This window comes from Acanthaster planci, linkage group LG16, assembly GCF_054643075.1.
Source record: "Acanthaster planci isolate LZ-2023a linkage group LG16, COTS_SCS, whole genome shotgun sequence".
NCBI classification, from domain to species: Eukaryota; Metazoa; Echinodermata; class Asteroidea; order Valvatida; family Acanthasteridae; genus Acanthaster; species Acanthaster planci.
The window spans coordinates 6,688,056-6,707,074 of record NC_141792.1 but is presented as its reverse complement, the minus strand read 5'-3'; the positions used below and the strand labels follow the sequence as shown (position 1 = coordinate 6,707,074).

Sequence of the window (19,019 nt, the reverse complement as noted above, 5' to 3'; positions counted from 1 at the left end):
GATATGGTTCGATCAATTGACGTGGTAGATGCCGTTGATTGTTTTCATTGTTTAAATTCTAATTGTATCTTTGAATGCATCGATTGCAAAGAATGTCACGACTACGACAAATGTACCGAGTGTGCCAAATGTACCCAATGTTCAACTTGTACAAATTGCGTTTTTTGTTTTGATTGTTTTGATTGTGGACATTGTAATGCCATGGATAGTTGTAAATCTTGTTTAAATTCCAGCAATTGCATAGAATGTGACAGCTGTACCGATTGTATTTGCTGCGTTAATTGTAGTGGATTAGATGCGATGGACCATGTTGTGTTTGTAGATGGTCGTTACAAAATAATTAGTCACCAACGAGAAGACGATTTACCGCCTAATTCTGAATCTAAGCTGGATGCCAATTTATATGATGTTGGCTTAATAATTGAATATGACGTGTAGAAAGTTTAAATAAAGTAAAGCGCCAATATGAAAATTTAATAGACGTGGCAAATTAAGCCGAAAAAAAATTCCACATCTGATATAAAATCAGAACCATGTCAAACCAAACTTATATCGTAACCGACGACTACGAAAGTCTCAATGCTAATAACAAATATCCCCATGTTTACGGCCCTTTTGACCCCAACAGACTCATTATTTCAAACCCCGTGATAAAAGAAGGTATCAATATATCTCAGTGCTATTACCCCATTTGTTATAAACACGACGTCAAAGAAAAGCGCATGCTGATTATGATGACAGATACGAATTGTTACGGCATAAAACCGCTGTATAAGTACAGTACGCGAGATAAACTCTTGAAAATTTCGTTGGACAACAAATCTTTTATCAACTAAAAAGCCTATGATAGGTATACTCGATCATATAAACTTGGCGGCTTACAAGTTTATTGACGAGAAGCGAAAAGTCTATCATTCCACCCAATGCGACCAACGCTTATAAAGCCAGTCGCGACATAGAACATTTTGAAAAGGTAGAATACGTCGTTAAACCTGCTTATACAAACATCGAATGTACGTTAAAATAGATTCTTATGCATGCTTCCTTGTTTGACCATCGGAAGAGACCCATTACATCGCTGAATCTTGAGAAATTTACAAACAAGCTTTGTGACGCCCAATCGTTTATTTACCCTAAAGACGTGTATAACGGTACTCACAGTTCGTTTCTTGTGGAGCCAGTGTTCGATATAAAGTATCAACAGCCATGTTGAAGATTAGAAATGACGGTATTGTTTCAATCAAAGCGGCATTACAAGCATTTAGAGGGTTTGACGATATAGAATCAGAAAGAGAATCAGAAACAGAAGTAGAATTAGAGTTGGATTAAACTTGATGAAATATTTTAAGCCTTGTTATCCCTGGGATAACGAGGTTAATTTTGGTTGAAAGAATTGATACTATTTATAAAAAGACGATGACCAGCTATTACCTACCACGATATGTACGAGAGCTGTATGCTTTAGTTAATAAAAAAAACACCAAAACGTATGTAAAAACCGAAGAAGATACATATCTGCAAAAAATTAAAGAACAGAAAACGGATTTGTAAATTGCCACAGTTGTTTTAGAAGATTACAACCTTATACAGACTTTGAAGTAGAAAACGTAGGCGGCAAATAGTTGCGTTTTGTTTATAAAAAGCCAAAATCTAAAACAAACAAAATACTCAAACAACTAGACATTCAATTAAAGGAAGATCAAGCGGGTGGCATAGAACACACACTGAACCATATTTTAGGAGGCAAAATCTCTAGAGGCAAACCACTTCGCGCCCTTATTGCCGTCTGTTATCAAGAATTGTTTACGGATCAAACGGCAGACAAAGTAAAAGACCTATTTCAAGTTTCGGATAAACATTGGGAGGACGCCGTTATGAGATATAAACTTTATGAAGAAGAAGGTCTTATTTAAAACTGTTTATTATAAAACAGATATGGAAACTCATTCTTTTTATTTTACCGAAAGTGAACAGACATCTGAATTAGAAAATGGCGTCGATAATTTAAAAGGTGACAAGGCCGTACAAGTCAAAAAGTAAGTTTTTACCCGGGATATTTTAACATTACAAAATCCACCGAATGGCAAACTCAAGTCCAAGGAAGTCCTGCTGGAAGGAGACCCGAAGGGCGCAGGCTAAATATGATATGAGTGTATTAGCAACAATTGAACTTATTATACCGTTGTCGGATTAGACGCAGACAGTTCAGTTTTGTTTTATGACGTAATAACAGATTTTCTTCGAGCTACTGAGGTGTGTAATTTAAGAGAATTAAATGTCTCAATTCACCAAAAAATAATCTCAACGAACAAAAAGTAAAATTAGAGACCCCAAAACAAAGAATGTTAGAAAGAGATTTATCAATACCTCTAGCAAAAGAAAACGTATTTTATATCTTATGCTTTTATGCCAAGAAAAAGTTGATACTATTACGGAAGCTCGCCGCATCGCTTTGGAATTTATTCAAAAAGGTTTTTAACCGACAACGACGATGAAAGCAAGAGAATCGTTAGAGCCGCACAAACCGACCTACGGTATGCTCTTTTAATTATGGGTTCTAATAATGCCCCGGTCATGCAACGATTGCACAAGAGAGAAACCCCCGCAGATTTGTTGAAAGGTGGTGATCGCGGGAATATAGTCATTCCTCCAGGGTTTTTTAACGAAGATTGGTTTGATTTTATTTTAAACGCCAATCCGAGGCAACAACGGTTTACAGGCTTCAAAAGATCAAAGACATCCGCGGGCAAATCTTACGAGAGCGCAATGCACGTCAGACTTCTTACAGAAAGATTAGACGAGTGCTCACCTAGCTTGATTTCGTGGAATATGCAACCGAGGCAAAAGGCGCTACATCGGCCGCGATAGGTATTCCAGCTTTATTGGGGGCTGTCACTTCATCTGTTAGGTTTATAGTGACGGAAGGTGTCGCCATAGGCGCGTTTGGATATTATGCGTTGTTGAAATATGCCAGTTGTCGGTTGACGACAAAAACCAAGAAACACGACCAAATCAGAATGCTCGCAGACGCCAAGCTAAACACCATCAACGAGTACGTTTTCTCACGCTATCGAAGACGGCGACGTGTCTTAAGAAGAATTTGTATTGATTTTTTCCGAACTTAGAAAATTTAACGAGATGAAGGTAAAGATACGCTCAAGCACAACGACAAAGTTACAAGAAGCCAAGACGATGAGCAAAGACAAATTTGGCCATCAAGGAGAAAGCAGAAACTTTAACCAATGAAAGGGCAGCAGTTTTTAAAAAGACCTTATGAAAAACTTGGCGAATAACTTTAACCAAGTCTGTCAAGTACCAAGAACCGCCGCCTTCTCTTAAAGAAAGCGAACCAGCGACGCTTACAGCGCCTCCTTTTAAAAAAATCTTTATTTAAAAGATGGGAGCCAACTTTAGTCATTTAGCGATCGTGGTGAATAAAAACAATTGGTTTTCTGCCGAGTTTCCAAATTCAACCTGGGCTTACAAGTTACCAAAAGTTAAAACGGACGAAGTCGTTAACCGGTGGACAACAGACTCCATATTTTTTTTAAGCAACGGGGAAATCAAATATTAGAGAAAATTGCCGGAATCTTGGTGAACTCAAGACATAGATATTTACTCCCTCCACTTTGTAGTTCCTTACCAAATTTCCGCCCGCTTAGAAGCAATCGTGGTCTCTTTAACGCAATTTTGCCGTACCTCCAGATACGAAAAGTGGGCAGTCCCCCAAATGGTCAAAATAATTTTTTAGTGATTTTTATCCTCTTAGTTGACAATTTAACTTGCTCCTCCTACGTGCAATACATGTATTTGTTATTGGTGTCGGCGTCATTGTTTTTGTGGCTGTCGTACGTGGTTTATTTAGAAAATTGTAATAGTTTTGACTAAATTTTAATTGTTAATAATTTTAATGGTTTTCATATTTGTAAATCAATCATTATGAGTCCTACGACTCACTGAACTGATATCGTTTTTACACCGAAAGAAATAAATAAAGCACCAAACGTAGGCCTGCATATGGAAAGGTGCCTTAATTTTTTTCTTTCACGTTCGTACGTGAAAACAATTATGTACGTACATGATACTTTCACGTACGTACGTGATAGTTTTAATTTCACGTGCTTATGTGAAAATTTTCACGTACGTACGTGAAACTCTCACTGTATTTTCGAGAAAAATGTCAAAGATCGCGGCAGTCTTCCATAGGTTAGCGTCGGTTTGTTCACAAACGGTAAAATGACTGCAACACGACTTTTGGCGTTGCAGGTCCAGATTTTATTCTATACGTCGTTGATTATCTGTGGTTGAACAATGGTTGACAAGACGCTGCAAATGCCGTATAATTAATCCTTCAGTGTGTACAAGTTTCAATCACTTTGTGCAACAGGCCGCCCAATAGGTGTATGCTAGTCATCTGTACAGACGTCATCCTGACCGCCGAGATCAAACGTTGCTTTCTACCGTCTCAATGGTCGAGACAGGCCGTAGCGTCCTCTCTTTTAAGAATATTAGGCCTATTTTGCTGCCAAAATGGAAACAACATAAGAATAATACTAAATTAAGTCATAACCCCGGATAAAAAAATGGTTGGTAAATATTTCCTCAATTTTATCTATTTTTGTTCAAGTGCTATGTGAGCTAACCCTAGACTAAAACGCAATAATCTTAGTGATCACCGTGACTAAATAAAGGTTAAATGAGTTTTATGTGGAACACAGTCGCGCTTGCACGAGTTAAACCAAGGGAGATAATCGAACGCACTATCGGGGGATATTAGTCAGAATTTATACCGTTTTAATTTAACCTATATGTTCCTGCTTTGTTTTAGCCCTGAGTTTTATCGGTATATCATCAGTCATTGAATTTGCCAGTGACTGCCTAATGAGAAGGGAGCCGTGGGCATTGACAGTGACCTCACTAATCAGCGTTCTCATAGTCCTCCTATTGATAACCATCGCCAGGCAACACCAGAGCAACACTGAGATCTCATTCAAAGTAAGATAATATTAAACTTCAAAAGGACGTTTTCAATTGAAAAAGTACTCCGACTAACTTAGTCCTTTTATGCCAATGATGCTGATGTAGTCCTGAATTTAAAATACGTCAATGTTTCTCCATCTGTTTACTGTGAAAGCATGGTTGTATCTGAATTTACAACATGGTGGGCAATCGTGGAGTCGACAGTGGCGTAAATTTTTCCCAGTAAAGGGGTGGGGAAAGATATGAGGGGGATGACATGAATATTTGAAAAGCAGAGGGAAGGTGACACAACATGACTCAATATAGAGGTCGATGTTTGTGATGTTAATGTACATCTGTAACATGTAATCAGAATGACTTATTTATGGCTTTTGAAATTGTTTCCCTCGTTGAGTGCTATTGAATGCATTTTAGTCGTTGGAAGTCTGAAAACTTCTTCACAGTCCACCTTAAGTTTTTGCTTACCACAAAAAAGTGTGTGAGGAATGCAGTAGCCCGTCCCCAACCTCAACAAATGGCGGGTATATACCCCCACCCTTCTGGGATTTACGACTGTGGGTATCGAGTAGAACATTGCCTAATACTTCGGGACAAACAATGTTGCATTAATTCTGAAGCATGTAGTGTCCATAAAATTATGTAAACATTTTCCTCTTTTTCCGCATGAATTCTTGGAATTAACCTGAAGAAAAAGGGGCAAAATAAATCTCCATTGAATCTGGACTGCTGGAAAGCTACCAATCTTACAATACTCAGAGTGGGTTTGAAGGCTCCATATTTACAGATAATGAGAACATGCAAGATCTGATTGGGTCTTCGTGACAATTATTGCCCTGATGAAACAAAATCATGCTACGCCACCTTACGCGCGAAAGAGCAACTCCAAAACATTCCACGTGTTCTTGCTCCCCGGCTCGCTCGCTCGCTCACAGATGGTAGGAAGTCCATGTGTCCATTTTCAAATTTGCCCAGCTTGCAGTGTGGCCCATCTTACCACCATCCTGAGACAAGATAAAAGCATTGTGGTCAATTCAGGGAATTCCTAACATATTTTTGCAGGTGCCGATGGTGCCAGTAGTACCGGCAGCCAGTCTATTCATCAATATATACCTACTTGTTCAGATAGACAGTCTGACCTGGGCTCGTTACTTGACCTGCATGTTTGTCGGTACGTGCTCAAATGTTGTTATACAAACAAAATAAGAAAATTACGTCCATTTGGGATTTTCCGATTTAAGTGCCTTTTCTCGATTTTTTCCTTTATTGTCGTTAAACCTTTATCCTGCGTTGTTTCTATTTTGTTTAATCATGAAATACAAGTAAATTCCCTTCTCTGTCCACAGGTGTGGTAATCTATTTTGGCTACGGTGTATGGAACAGTAAAGAGTGTAGCGTCGATCCTGCGACCCGACGACATAAGAAAATCGTAGCTTCGGCGAAAAAAATCGCAAAAGAAACAGAAATGGAGCAGAGCGGGAAAAGCTGCCGGATGGCTGAAAACGATGCCTCGGGAACTCACACTCTTTTGTCTGCTTTTGACATGTCACCGATTTTATAATTTTTCTCCCTGTATCACTTATTTTATTTTGACCGAACAAAACTAGGAAACTTGTGACCTTGTTCACCCAAAGGGGTTTGGTGTACTCAGTTCGTGTGTGCTTCACGTACGACATGTGTAACCAGCAAAGTGGTTACTTTTGAGTAACACCCACGAGTTGTTTGACCCACAGCATGGCCACAATGGCAGAGCTGGACGGCTTGTAAAAGGAAGGGGGTGGAAGCTACCAGCAGGACGCGTCTTTTTTAATACAACTGTCTGGGGATACACCATGTATTTTCCTATGGGAAATAGCCCTTGAAAGGGGACTAGTCTTCATGCCTCGTGGACAGTTTCCCTGTTGAAATGTTAGAAGTAATTTCCCTTCAAAAAAAATCTTCTAGAGCCACTGTTATTGCTTCTATTTGAGGTGGGTTTCCCCAGCGTGTTGTGCAAAAAAGATTCGCCAGCAGGACTGCCAGCTTGTACTGAAAAGGTTTGATGAAACCGGGGCCTCTAAATTGCTCTATTTTGCAACGGAATGTAGTCATCAATGTTCAAAATGGCAATGAGCTTCACTCTTGTGTTTATGGTTGCAGAAGTATAAGCTGCCTGAGACAAGGGTGATAAATACCCTAATTAGAAATCAGAAAATATACCCACACGTTTCTCGGGAGAAACATATATCAAATTAAAGCTCATTTCTTCATCTGTCATTTTCCTTTCAATTTTTCTTGAATGGAGATGACTCTTGAAGATGTTGTTCAGAAATTATCATTCCTATACTTTCGAATCTCAACGCCATTTTGAAAATTGATACCTAAACTCGCAGTCCTGCTCGTAGCTTATGTCTTCTTTTTACAAAACATCCATTCCACGCGCCGAAAAATACTCTAATAGCAGAGAATTTGACAACATACAAATCGTGATTTGGCCCGCGAGGGCAAGTTTGGGCATATTTTCTGGCTTCCAACCTTATATGGGGTGACCATTTTTGGATTGAAATATCTGCACAGTGCATACGTCATCAATTAACCTAGAAAACTGAAAAGAAAATAAAAGATACGGAAATAAACTATAATTCTGTGTGTGTCTTTAACACCTGATAAACTTGTTAATAGTTTTTCTTTTTAAGTTGAACCATTTATCACTCCCCCTGTTGTCTATTGCAGTTTATTTGCTGGCTTCCTCAGGTTTACATCTTAGAAAATTATCGAATACACCCCTGGCACTGGTTCCTGCACCCTCCCAAAAAGAGATAAAGGGACTCGTGACTCGTTTAAGCGCATCTAGTAGAAAAATTCTTCTGAGCTGCAATGATTTCATTTGATCACCTCGCAGAAGTGTCATGCATGTGTAATTTACGAAACTCCGCGGTTAGCCCCATAAAGCGCAGTATTGTATTTTGTCTCGCTATGTGTAGTAATATGAGAAAGGAGAGATAATAGCCAAACACCTTTCCCCTGGGTATCTAGCCTACCCTGCGATTCTTTTACATTTTTTTTAATTTGAAAAAAAGGTACTTTCCACGACCCATCGAGGAAATTGTTTTTAAAAATCAACACTCTTTTGCTCTCTTTTTCCATGTGATAGTATTTTTAAAAACCCACCCCCCAAAAAGATCCTGTATGCCTCATCGAGGAAACAACAAATTTTTAAAAATCAGCAAAACACCAAAAATGAACCCAGCGGACGACTGAGACGTGGCCTTTGTGGGTGTGGTCTACTAATTCAAACGAGATTTTTGCCCCCAAAGTTTCTTTTGAAGTTTTGAAGGGTGGGATTGTGTAAATTCTTGCAAGAATCAAGTTCAAAGGTGTTTGGCTTCCATCTTTGAGCAGAATGGCTGGAAAATCACGGTTGAAATTTGTCGTAGATGCCTGAGAAAGTTGCGGGTTGGCACTTGAAAAACCCCTTTTTGGGGTTGTTTTTATGTGTATGAATTAAAGTATCATCAGCTAACCCCTCCAAACAAAAAATTAAAAAAATGAAAAGAAATTGAAAGATTTAAGGACCAAAGAATAATTCCATTCTTGTTTGACAACCTCAGGGTTGTCGGCTTGCAATAATGGAGCCCTGAAGATTGTAGATTGTACACTGTTTTCAATGGAGCTTGAATTAGTGGACTTCACCCTATAGCGGAGAGATATAAATACGACCAGTTGCCCCGAGCGACTAACAAAAAACAAGGCTCCGGCTCTTACGCGGCTACAGCATTAACCAAGCGAGGCATTGTTTCATTCACACAGCGATTCCCGTTGGGCGCTCTGCGATATTTGACCGTGTCCAACCGTTATAAAAAACTGGTGCTGGAACAAGGTAAGTAGAATTGCATAAGTTGTGCCTGATTTTATTTTAGAAAAATCCTCTCCCCGATTAAAAAATTTCCTGATTTGCGGTTTTCAATTCTTATTTTTCCAGAACTAAAAGCCATGGAGGGCAGTATGGCGGAGTTTACGATGGAGGAGCAACTGTGAACTTAGAAAGCGTGTGGAGCTCAAAACGATGAGGTACTGCAAAGAAATGGAAGACTAACCTATCGTTTGTAAAAACTGTGAAAACCGCAAATGAAGGGACTCTAGTTTGCCTGACTCATTAAAATTTTTTATGAAGGAAAAAGGTACTAGCTGAATGAAATCGCATAGCGCAGACCCACGGGTCTGGTTCTTGCACAATGAGCCACACTGCAGTATGATGCATTATAATTTTTTAAAAAGGAATCGCGTAGCGCTGCAGCTCATTATTTTGTAACACGGGGTAAGGAGGAGCGCTAGGATAAATAGGTTGATATTTTGGCCGGAAATTTGCTTTGCATCCTTTGGGATACCTTCGCGGTTTTGTGAGTGTTTTTATTACATGTATAACTTATTGCGATTTTTATTCTGATTCGCCAAGTCTTTTCCCAAGTTCTGTCAGGAGACCTTTTTTTTTCCTTGTCAAACATTTCTCTGGCTACAATTTTGCTCGTTCTTCAATTTCTTGCTTGTTTTTATTTTATTTTATTTTTAAGTTTTGTATTTACTCGCGATCTAATTTTTTTTAGTTCTTTAAACTTTCGGAGTTCAGACCTAATCAACACAGATTCTTCGTGAGAAATGTGTCTGTCGTTTATTGCCTGGGATATGTATTCGTCTATCATGTTTAGTTTGGCATCGCTTAGCACTCTGATCTAGTCGCGTTTTTGGCCTTGCTAAGCAATCATTTACTGGATTATTTTAACAGAGGGTATGAGTCCTTTATTGCGCACAAGTCTGAAGGTTGACCTTTATAATAATTATCGCTGGTGTTTAAATCTCGGCAGTGGATCCACTGCTCACTGAAAAGATTCACGTTTATTTTTTCCTTTATAGCGTACCTTTTGGTACAACTTTGAAACTTCTCGCCCAAACCTCAATTTAAGATTTACGTCCGTCAACATTATCGTAACTAAACTGGTTTCTCGGTGTACTCTAAAACTTACGCCCGGAATGGCGTTTAAAATAAACTCAAACCATTCAATTTCATAAAACCCCGGAGGAATAACGATGCTACCACGCTCTCTAGCCTGCAATAATTCAGTCGGGGTACCCACAGACGGTGTGTGTAAACGTTGCATGCTTAAAATATTGAAAAAGGTAACCGAACTAGCATCTTGGTTCTGTTCTGGTCCGTTCTGTCTCTGGGTTCTATAAACCCTTCTTGAATAAACTTTAATGCAAAGCGGCGTGCTTCCAAAATAATATCTTCTTTCTCTCTAGTCAAAAGCATTATGAAATTGATCATGTTTTGTTGCTACTCTGTAAGCCCTTCTCCCGAGTTTTCTTCCAAATTTGTTTTTGAGCGTCGAAGTCATATAGTTTTTGTTTAATAGTATCTTTAAATTCTTCTAGATTTCCTGCCTCGTAAGCTCGAATAAAATTGTTTATTACGTCTGTCTCCGTTTAATCCTTCAAAAGGTTTTATGAATCTAATCGATTTTAAATGCTCTCATCGAGATCTCTTTCTTTAAAGGTGGATCTGTCGGTATTTGGACGGATTTCATGGGATATTCTTTCGGCGGATCTGCCATTTAAGTGAGTTTGCCCATGGATTTCAGTGGCGTTAGTAATGTTAAAATACCCAGAGTGAAACACTACTTGTTAGGGCGAATACAATTGTAACCGTCTAAATTATCGTTAATGTCTTGCAATTTAAATGTCTGCTCGTTTTTAGTCAAGTAAAAGGTGTGCGTCTTCATCTTTTAAAAACCAAAAAGATAAAATAGTTGACTTAAGGAACCCAATTTTAGCCACTTGGCGATCGTTGTAAACAAAGACAGCTGTTTTTGCCGAGTTTCACAACTTAACAAAGGAATATACAGACTACCTCCTAACACCTCCTACGCCCTAAATCAACTTGACAGCGATTTTGGGCCCGAAGAACCAAAAACCGAAGAGCCAATGCGAATAGAAACCAAACAAAAATCATTTTAACGCTTTTAGAAGTACACAACGAAGAAACAACATTTCTGACTGTCGGGGTGACAGACAAGATCCGCACCACGACCAAGGGTGTACAAGATCCCCTGCCAATGCGGCAAAGTGTATAATTGATGAGACTGGTAGGGCCTAGGACAGGCATACCAACATCCCTGAGGTTTGTCAAACAAAAATGAAATAATTCTTTGATCCTTAAAATTTCAATTTCTTTTTGATTTTTTTCAAATAACCCCCAAAAAGGAAAAGTTCCGAAGTCTGCGTTAAGACATTTTTCAACTACCAACCCTCAACTTTCTCGCGCACCTACAGGACAATTTCCAACTGTATTTTTCAGCCATTCTGCTCAAAGATGGAAGCCCAAACACCCATGAACTTGATTCTGGCAAGAATTTACACAGTCTCACCCTTTGGGGGCCAAACAATCTCCTTCAGAACTTCAACAGAAACTGTGGGGGCAGCTGACCACTAATTCCTACTTAAATTGTAGACTGCACCCACAGGGACTAGGACGCGGATTGGACTATTTAGCTGGCTCGAAGTTGCCGACTGATGGCGCACTGCAGATGCCCGTTTCGATTCCGCTTGTCCCCTTTTGGACTGGTCCCCATGCGTATTACATAGGGACCGGTAGGTACCTGCTGTTTAACGTGTGCGATTAGCCCTGTCAATTTGGATATTTAATATTTCGTTTTTCGTTAGGCCAACAGCAATGCTTTGACATGAATTACGTTTGAGCGAGGAGGGGAATAAAACACAAGAACCTAGCCTTGCGAAGCCTCTGTTGATCACAGTGTGGTAATTTCGTTTTCAATGATTATCATCGATAGATCATTTTACGGCAATTTATTGCCGCAATAAGTTTTAGATAAATGAACAATTTATGGTGAAGTTATTTTCGGTAACGAAGAAGAAAGAGCAAAATATGCTATCAGCTCCTGCTTGATTTGTGCACTGAGCGGGCATCCTTTCCTCATTACATAAAACCGGCAGGATTCTGCCGGATTCATTACCATTGTGTGTTAAACATACGTAATTGATGATTTATTTGTATTAAATGTGTATTAATCTCGCTTCATTATATTTTTGAGTTTAAGTATAATTTTGTACATTATTTTATAATAGCTTTTGTCAAGACTATTTTGTATATCCTTTTTAAGTAAATGCAATGTATTTTTATTTATTGTCACAGTCTTACACAATTCCATGTTTGTGGCGAGAAGACTGATATAACAAACCATTTAATAAATAAATAAATAAATTACTCGCCACCGCTCCCTACATTCGGAGGACGTCTGTAAGACGTACGGAGACTACGTACGGGACGGGAATCAGTCTAGTCCCATTTCACCAAATTTTATCCACTAAAGACATGCAAAGCATTTTGAATTTTTCTCGCTGTCCTAATTTATGCGTATATGAATCTAAAACCCGGACGTGGCATGCGCAAGTGAAAGTGTTTACCCGTGTTACTGTTTAATTTAACTCTATCCAAGGTGCGCTCGTTAAAAATTACGTCATGCATTTGCCCTTCCTGGCGCCCTGTAGGGCAATAGGGACTAGCGAACAGTTGCGGAAGCTGCAAATTAGAATCCACTTTGTTTAAAAGTCCACTGCGCAAGCACGCCGGTTGGGTAAACTGCATGAAGTGGTCCAGTTCAATCTATCGTTTGTCATTTTATGGCTGGTTTGTGCAACCCCACGCACAATAGTCCATTGCTATTTTGAGACAAACTGGCGTTATCCACGGACCCCCCCTCTTTCCGCGGTTCTGGCCCATTTTATCACATTGCCAGCAGCCAATTAGTAATTTCAAAGGTGCCTTTTCCTTACACAGTGGAACGTCGCTATACCGAACATTCAGCTCAGTGTACTGAACATCGTCCTTGGCTCCCAATATTTTGTGCACAAAACCTACCAAACATTGTGTAGATGCAAATCAACGGAGATTCTGAGTCGCCACAGTATGCATCAGAGATCAATCCTGAGCGGTAGCTTGACGACTTTTAAGATAAACTAAGTAGCAATCTTGTAACTCAAGATTTATTACAAAACAAAAATAATTTACACATACATTTTTAGAAACCTCAAACGTGAATGTAACGGCAAAACATCACGAAAACAGCGAATCATCATAAGAGGGTGCACTTCAGTTAAACAAGAGAGGGCGCTATTCAACAAGGCAACGAAACGTTCGGCAGTTAATTTCGCTATACCGAACGAACGCTGTCGTGAACCCCGTCGTGTTCGTTATAGCGGAAAATCCAACAATAAACATGAAAAACAGTGCATTTCGGTGGTCTCGTACGTACATGAACGATTACGAAATTACAGATTATGTAGTCCTTCGGTAAAAATCAGAATAAAAACAGACCAACAAATCTTAAGAATTTTAAAATTTATAAGGAAATTAACTTGAAGCAATAACATACTTTTACAAAAGATTCTGATGTTTAACCTAACCTTTACTGAAAAGAACTGGATCACGTCAACTCAACGGAATCTGGAACCCATCGACTGCAGGTAGGTAAATCTTTGCAACGTTGTACAATCTCGTTTCCACGTAAGCATGGGGAATGAAAACAAAGGTACATGAACAAGGAGATCTAAGTACGATACTGCCGGAAGCAAAAGGTTGTTAATGAAATTTGATTTTCACCCATCTCCTGGTGACTTTTCCTAAATATTACTTGGGAGGATAAGGGGAAAATTCCGACATGAGTGTTTCTTGGGGTGGTTTCAATTGGAAATTTTTCTTCAAAAATTATAGGATTTGATAGAACGGCCCATGTCAAATCCCCATAGGCGAACCGAGCGAGGGTTCCAGAAGCTCGCTACGTGATTTTTACTTTCAGGCTCTATTGCAGAACTTGGAAGTGTGCGTTCCTGTTTCTGAATCTATGTTTCGTTGGCTTCGCTACACTACACATGTCACTAATCAACAGACCCTTGGTCACGTTGTTTATCTTTTAAAAACATAAATTTGTAAGATGTCAGCGTTAAATGTGCCTTTCGGTTAAAAAACAAAATTCAAAACAAAAAGTCATTTTCAAGGCTTTATTGATGAACATAATACTTGCAGGCGTGTCAAGATCGCCACCACCTTCTGAGTGAAGTCTGCAGGCTTGCAAGCACCTTTCCGGTTGGACCAAAAGTACTTTTTGAGATCCTCAAGCCTGTTATGCTAGACGACCACGAAATTGGTGAATTAGCAAGAAAAAGTGCTATTCTATCAACACGCCCATGTATTTATTTCAAATAAAGCACTCGGCCGGCGACCACGATGGGCCCCTTCAGTATACCGTCATCCAGGTACTCCAGAACCTCCTGATACTTTTTTCCTTTCTCCTTTTCGCTCTTAGTTCTTCTCGCTGATATTTTGTCCGTTTTCGGCTCAAAATAAAATTGATGCGCCACAAGGAGGAGCCGCAGCGGGTGGTTTCGGTGCTGTGTATCAAATCAAGAGTCAAGAGGCCAGGCTGCGATTTGCGATCTCAGGCTAGCGCAAGCGGCGGCCGAGCCAGTCCATGCGCACACCCCCCCCCCTTTTAAAGTGGCGTAACGCACGAGCTAGTAAGCATCATCATTACCGAGCCCACCACGTTGAAGTGCCCAACTAGGGTGCTCACGAAGCGCACAGGACCATAAACTGATCCACATGTATTTGAGCAGACGCCACGGCTATGCTAAGAAGAAAAAAGGCTGTGAGGTACAGGGATCTCTCCGAATGTCGACTGGCCTTTTCGAATGTGTCATGGTTTGCCCAGAACGTAGAACATAAACATTACAATGTTCCCTCAAAACCTAATTAGGGTGCATGGTGACAGTGTCCCATTGAGGGTTGAATGTTCCAAATGTCGATTGAATTGAAAGTTGTATAAAACTTACAATTACAATAAACATTTTCAGTGTTCACTTTGTTTCCACCAGTCCTCTTATAAAGTACCGAGATGAATACGTCACAAGCACAATAATGTGCCAGTTCGGTATTCGGGAACAGCTACAAGTGCGCTTGATAGTCTGCCCCATCGGTCATTGATTTCTATTATCAATGTTATCAGCGCAGCCGTACGCTGACTTACGCGCGCGCCTCGTTCCCGACAGACCTTGGCTTTTACCGAACTGGCTCATAATGTGTAAAAGGTAATAGCGCAAGAACCGGCGTGTGAACCAACACGCGCGCGTACTAAATTCGTTAGCACTACACCAGGGAGGACGAAAGGGGTTTGCGCGTGATGTGCGTATAACGGCCTGTGCACCTATTCCATTCGTTAAAAAGGAGTGTTTACAAGGAACTGATTCATTTAAAGCTACAATCTCCAGCGTTTTAAATTATTTACAAGGATTATTGAAGCACTTGTTCTATTTTCAATGTCTTCACCATTCCTTTGTTTCATGGATATCCTAGAAAAGGATTCCCATTTTGGCTTCTTGATCCTGCTGTGAATCCTGCACGCGAGCACGCTAATAATGCACTCCCTGCGCTGTGATCACCTCAAAGTAACAGGTTTCTTGAGTCTCCAAGTCTTGAGTCTTTTTCCTGAAATGCATGTGTGAAGGCCTCACCTTCAGACTGTAGTCGTTTAGCAGAAAATCTTCCCTTCAACATGACCGTTCTTCCACAACATTATATAAAAAAAAACGAGTGATCCATCTCATTCAAATTTTTTTCAATGAGTTTGGTACGCGTAGAGTACAAAAATTCTTTACGTTCGATCAAAACTTACTTCGCGGGAGATGCAAAACGCACAACCGACCGTCGTCACAGAAACCCGAGCAACAAAGTTGGCACGACCCGGTCAAAAAGGAATAGCAAGTAGGCCTATACAAAATGAAACAAAATATTTTATCTCGAAAATTACATTTTCTGATACAAGTGGAATTCCCATATAGGACATATATTATACTACGGGTTTAAACACATGGAGTCCCATTTGAAATTATCAATGAGAATGTTGCCAGCTGTTTGTGGTTTCGAAAACTCATCGTGGTCCATCTTCACGCAGCCAAGAAACAAACGATGTGCACGCCATCGCCATACAATACTGAATGAGAAGAGTTTCAACGTAGGGGGCGCTTGTCGCACAACACCCTTCCACCCCCCTGCACTACACTGTCTTCCCCACAAACCTATAAAGGCATAGACAACCGCCAGTCTTGCGCGTATAACCGTAACTTTGAAAAGTATGGGCATACAATGGGCGGAAAGGTGGACCACAGCGTGTTCGATGCGCATTACGCGCAACGCACTTACATTTCCTGTATTTGTTTACGTGCTCCCAAATACGTTCACCTGTTTTGCTCTTCGGTGCTTTTAGTCTTATCTCTTCTTTTCAAACGTTGTTAACCGCATTGTTTGAATCCCTAAGAGGCAGATAAAGTAAATAGAGGATTTTTTTGTACAATCGAAAAACGGCTTCATAGAATTTTATGGCAGAAATTCTTCGATTATGCGTAAATTCCCTATTCCGAGGGGTACATTTGCCCATAGTTTGATTTTAGTCGGGCACCGTGCAGATCACGAAAAACCCCTTTAGTTTTGAATAGGACCTGGCGGTCTATGCGTTTATATGTCTATGGTCTTCCCAGTTCAAATGATGTCACACATCGGTACTTTAAAGAGTACCGAAGTGTGACGTCATTCAGAACCAGTGAATCCTGTTCGTATAAAGTGTGAGATCCACTTCAGTTTAAATTACGCCCACTGCACGTAGAGTTACATGCATTGATCCCAGTCATTGATCTCCATTACCGGCCTTTATCTGCCCGAGCTGAAGTGCACCATCAATCGGCGAAAGAGAGACAGGTGGTTACAAGCGGGTTCTCGCACGCGTTCTTCGTGTACGCAAAGACCATAGATAGAGTACCGAAGTGTGACGTCACTGTGAACCAGAATGTGCATTGCAAACGAATGGAGTACGCGCGCGTGTTGGTTCACGCGCTGGTTCTCGCGCTAATGCCTTTTACACACTAATTATGCGCGTGAAATATGGAAGGGCTGCGTAGCACCGTGATCAGAATATCGACGAGATTACGATATCGAATCAGTGCTCTGAAATATGTGATTGCCAAGTTTTCGGTAACTGAGCACCTTCTTCTGGGCAAGCAGATTCAGTTCTAGATGAACGTGGAAAAATCCAAGTTCATTCCCCCTGGATGCAGCGTTCCATTTTCGAAAATGACGCGCTGCTCCAGTTCCTTACGCTGTATATCAGATGACGCTTTCCGCAGGATGCAGACGCTTACGTCACCGAGAGTATGTGGCGGCGCGCAAAACGTGCTGCGCAACAGTGAGACCAGGTGTTTGTTGGCGCACACTGCGCAAGTGTTCCGCGAAGCGGTCACCAAGGCGACGCTCGGTCTCTCTGATGTACAGTTTACCACAGCGACGACATGTAATGCAATAAACCACATTACTAGTAATGCATGTATGATGCCTGCGTATGCTGTAGCTATACCGCGGGGCAGACAACCGACGGGCTGTTAACTATGTAAGGGCAGGTGTTACATCTGGGGCGCTGACAAAGGGAATTGCTGCGTTCATTAAGAACTGAATCTGCTTGCCCTGAAGAAGGTACTCAGTCACCGAAAGCTCGGCAATCACATATTTCAGAGCACTGATTTGATATTATAATCTCGACGATATTCTAATTGTGCGTGTGACGTATTCACTTCGGTACTCTACACCACAACAACTTAGTTACGCGTTCTCAGCGTGTTCCGCGTCAAACGCGGAGAGTACCAAAAAAAGCACGTCCTCTTTTGTTCGGCTCGGAGCGGAAAATGGAGATCAATGATCACCGTTTACATGGAACTGGAAGTTAACGCGCAACTTTAGCGATCGTCAAATAGAGTACCGAAATGTGACATCATTTAGAACCAGTTGATGCCGTAAAAACGAACGGAGTACGCGCGCGTGTTAATTCACGCACATGTACACGCGCTAACGCTTTTTACACACATAAGTGTGCGTGTGACGTATTCAATTCGGTACTCAATGGGAGCCTGCAAATCGTGGCACATCCACCTTTGTGACGAAGTCACTTACAAACTCGATACCGTACAAACATACGGAATACGCGCGCGCGTCGGCCCACACGCTGGTTCTCTCGCTAATGCCTTTTACACACATTGTGCGTATCATGTATTCTCTTTGCTACTCTACAACGGTCCATCAAGGTCTCAAATGCACTTTGTTTAAGTTTTCTCAAAAGGGCACCACGAAGCATTGTTCATATTTACCCTCCCCTTAAAAGCCATGGGAGAAAAGTTTCAACACCAGTTTCAGGATTAATTATACCCCACTTTCCTAATAAAGCCGATAACGTGTTCTGCTAACTTGCTTAATTCGATGTGTTGATTTATTGATCGATTGATTGATGTTTATCCCACCTATTTAAAAAAATCTTAGATCCACACTGAACTGGGTACTATAACACTTAAAATTTTAATGACTTTTCTCAGTCTTATTGCATGATCGGATTCATTGGAGTAGGCCTAAGGGAAAGAAGCAAGTGGGTCATTAATCAGACATATCAATTATACCCCGTTCCCAACAATTCGGAGCCATTCGTTCCTAACGGACCGGCAAAGTCTATTTTTTCTTGGCTGCTAATAAGTGCAGTACTGCAGCGTTCACAAGGCTCACCCCAAAAAACCTGACACTGCAATGAATAAATCAAGCAGTCACTTACGGAAGTGCCCTCTCCAGCGCCGAAATGGGGTAAGCGACACCGGCGGGCTCTGCCTCACAGCAAGCCGGCCCGCATGTACCGTCCCGCAGCCATTTTCCCGGAGACTGCATTGTGCATTTTCCCCTTCTGTCTTGTCGTTCTTCTTCCTCTTCTTCTTCTTGAAGGAGGGAAAATGATGACGGGGTGTAGTGGCCAAGGCAAAGCACAATGCGACGGGTTGATGTATCGATGACACCTCCCAGCCACTTCAGGCCATTTCTAGCATTCTTTACGATGACACAGGGCATATGCCCTGCTCGCCTCTTCTGGATTTTTAAACTGTATTTTCAAAGCCCACTGCTCCTCTCACCAGCC

At 40.8% G+C, this 19,019-nt stretch overlaps 2 protein-coding genes across 6 annotated transcripts in view; both read left to right on the top strand.

Annotated features, from left to right (window-relative positions):
• LOC110987575 (cationic amino acid transporter 2-like) overlaps positions 1-7,616 on the top strand; it is a 143,393-nt gene extending 135,777 nt beyond the window's left edge. For both annotated transcript variants that reach the window (XM_087147371.1, XM_087147372.1), the window contains 3 exons: positions 4,829-4,995; positions 6,040-6,148; positions 6,324-7,616. In XM_087147371.1, the coding sequence (XP_087003497.1) occupies positions 4,829-4,995; positions 6,040-6,148; positions 6,324-6,538 (491 nt within the window). In that variant the 3' untranslated portion in view covers positions 6,539-7,616. The remainder of the gene's footprint in view (positions 1-4,828; positions 4,996-6,039; positions 6,149-6,323) is intronic.
• Positions 7,617-17,347: 9,731 nt separating this feature from the next.
• The window catches only part of LOC110987571 (histone-lysine N-methyltransferase MECOM-like), a 161,174-nt gene continuing 159,502 nt past the window's right edge, over positions 17,348-19,019 (top strand). For all 4 annotated transcript variants that reach the window (XM_087147367.1, XM_087147368.1, XM_087147365.1 and 1 more), the window contains exon 1: positions 17,348-17,545. The gene's annotated coding sequence lies outside the window, so the exon portion shown is untranslated. The remainder of the gene's footprint in view (positions 17,546-19,019) is intronic.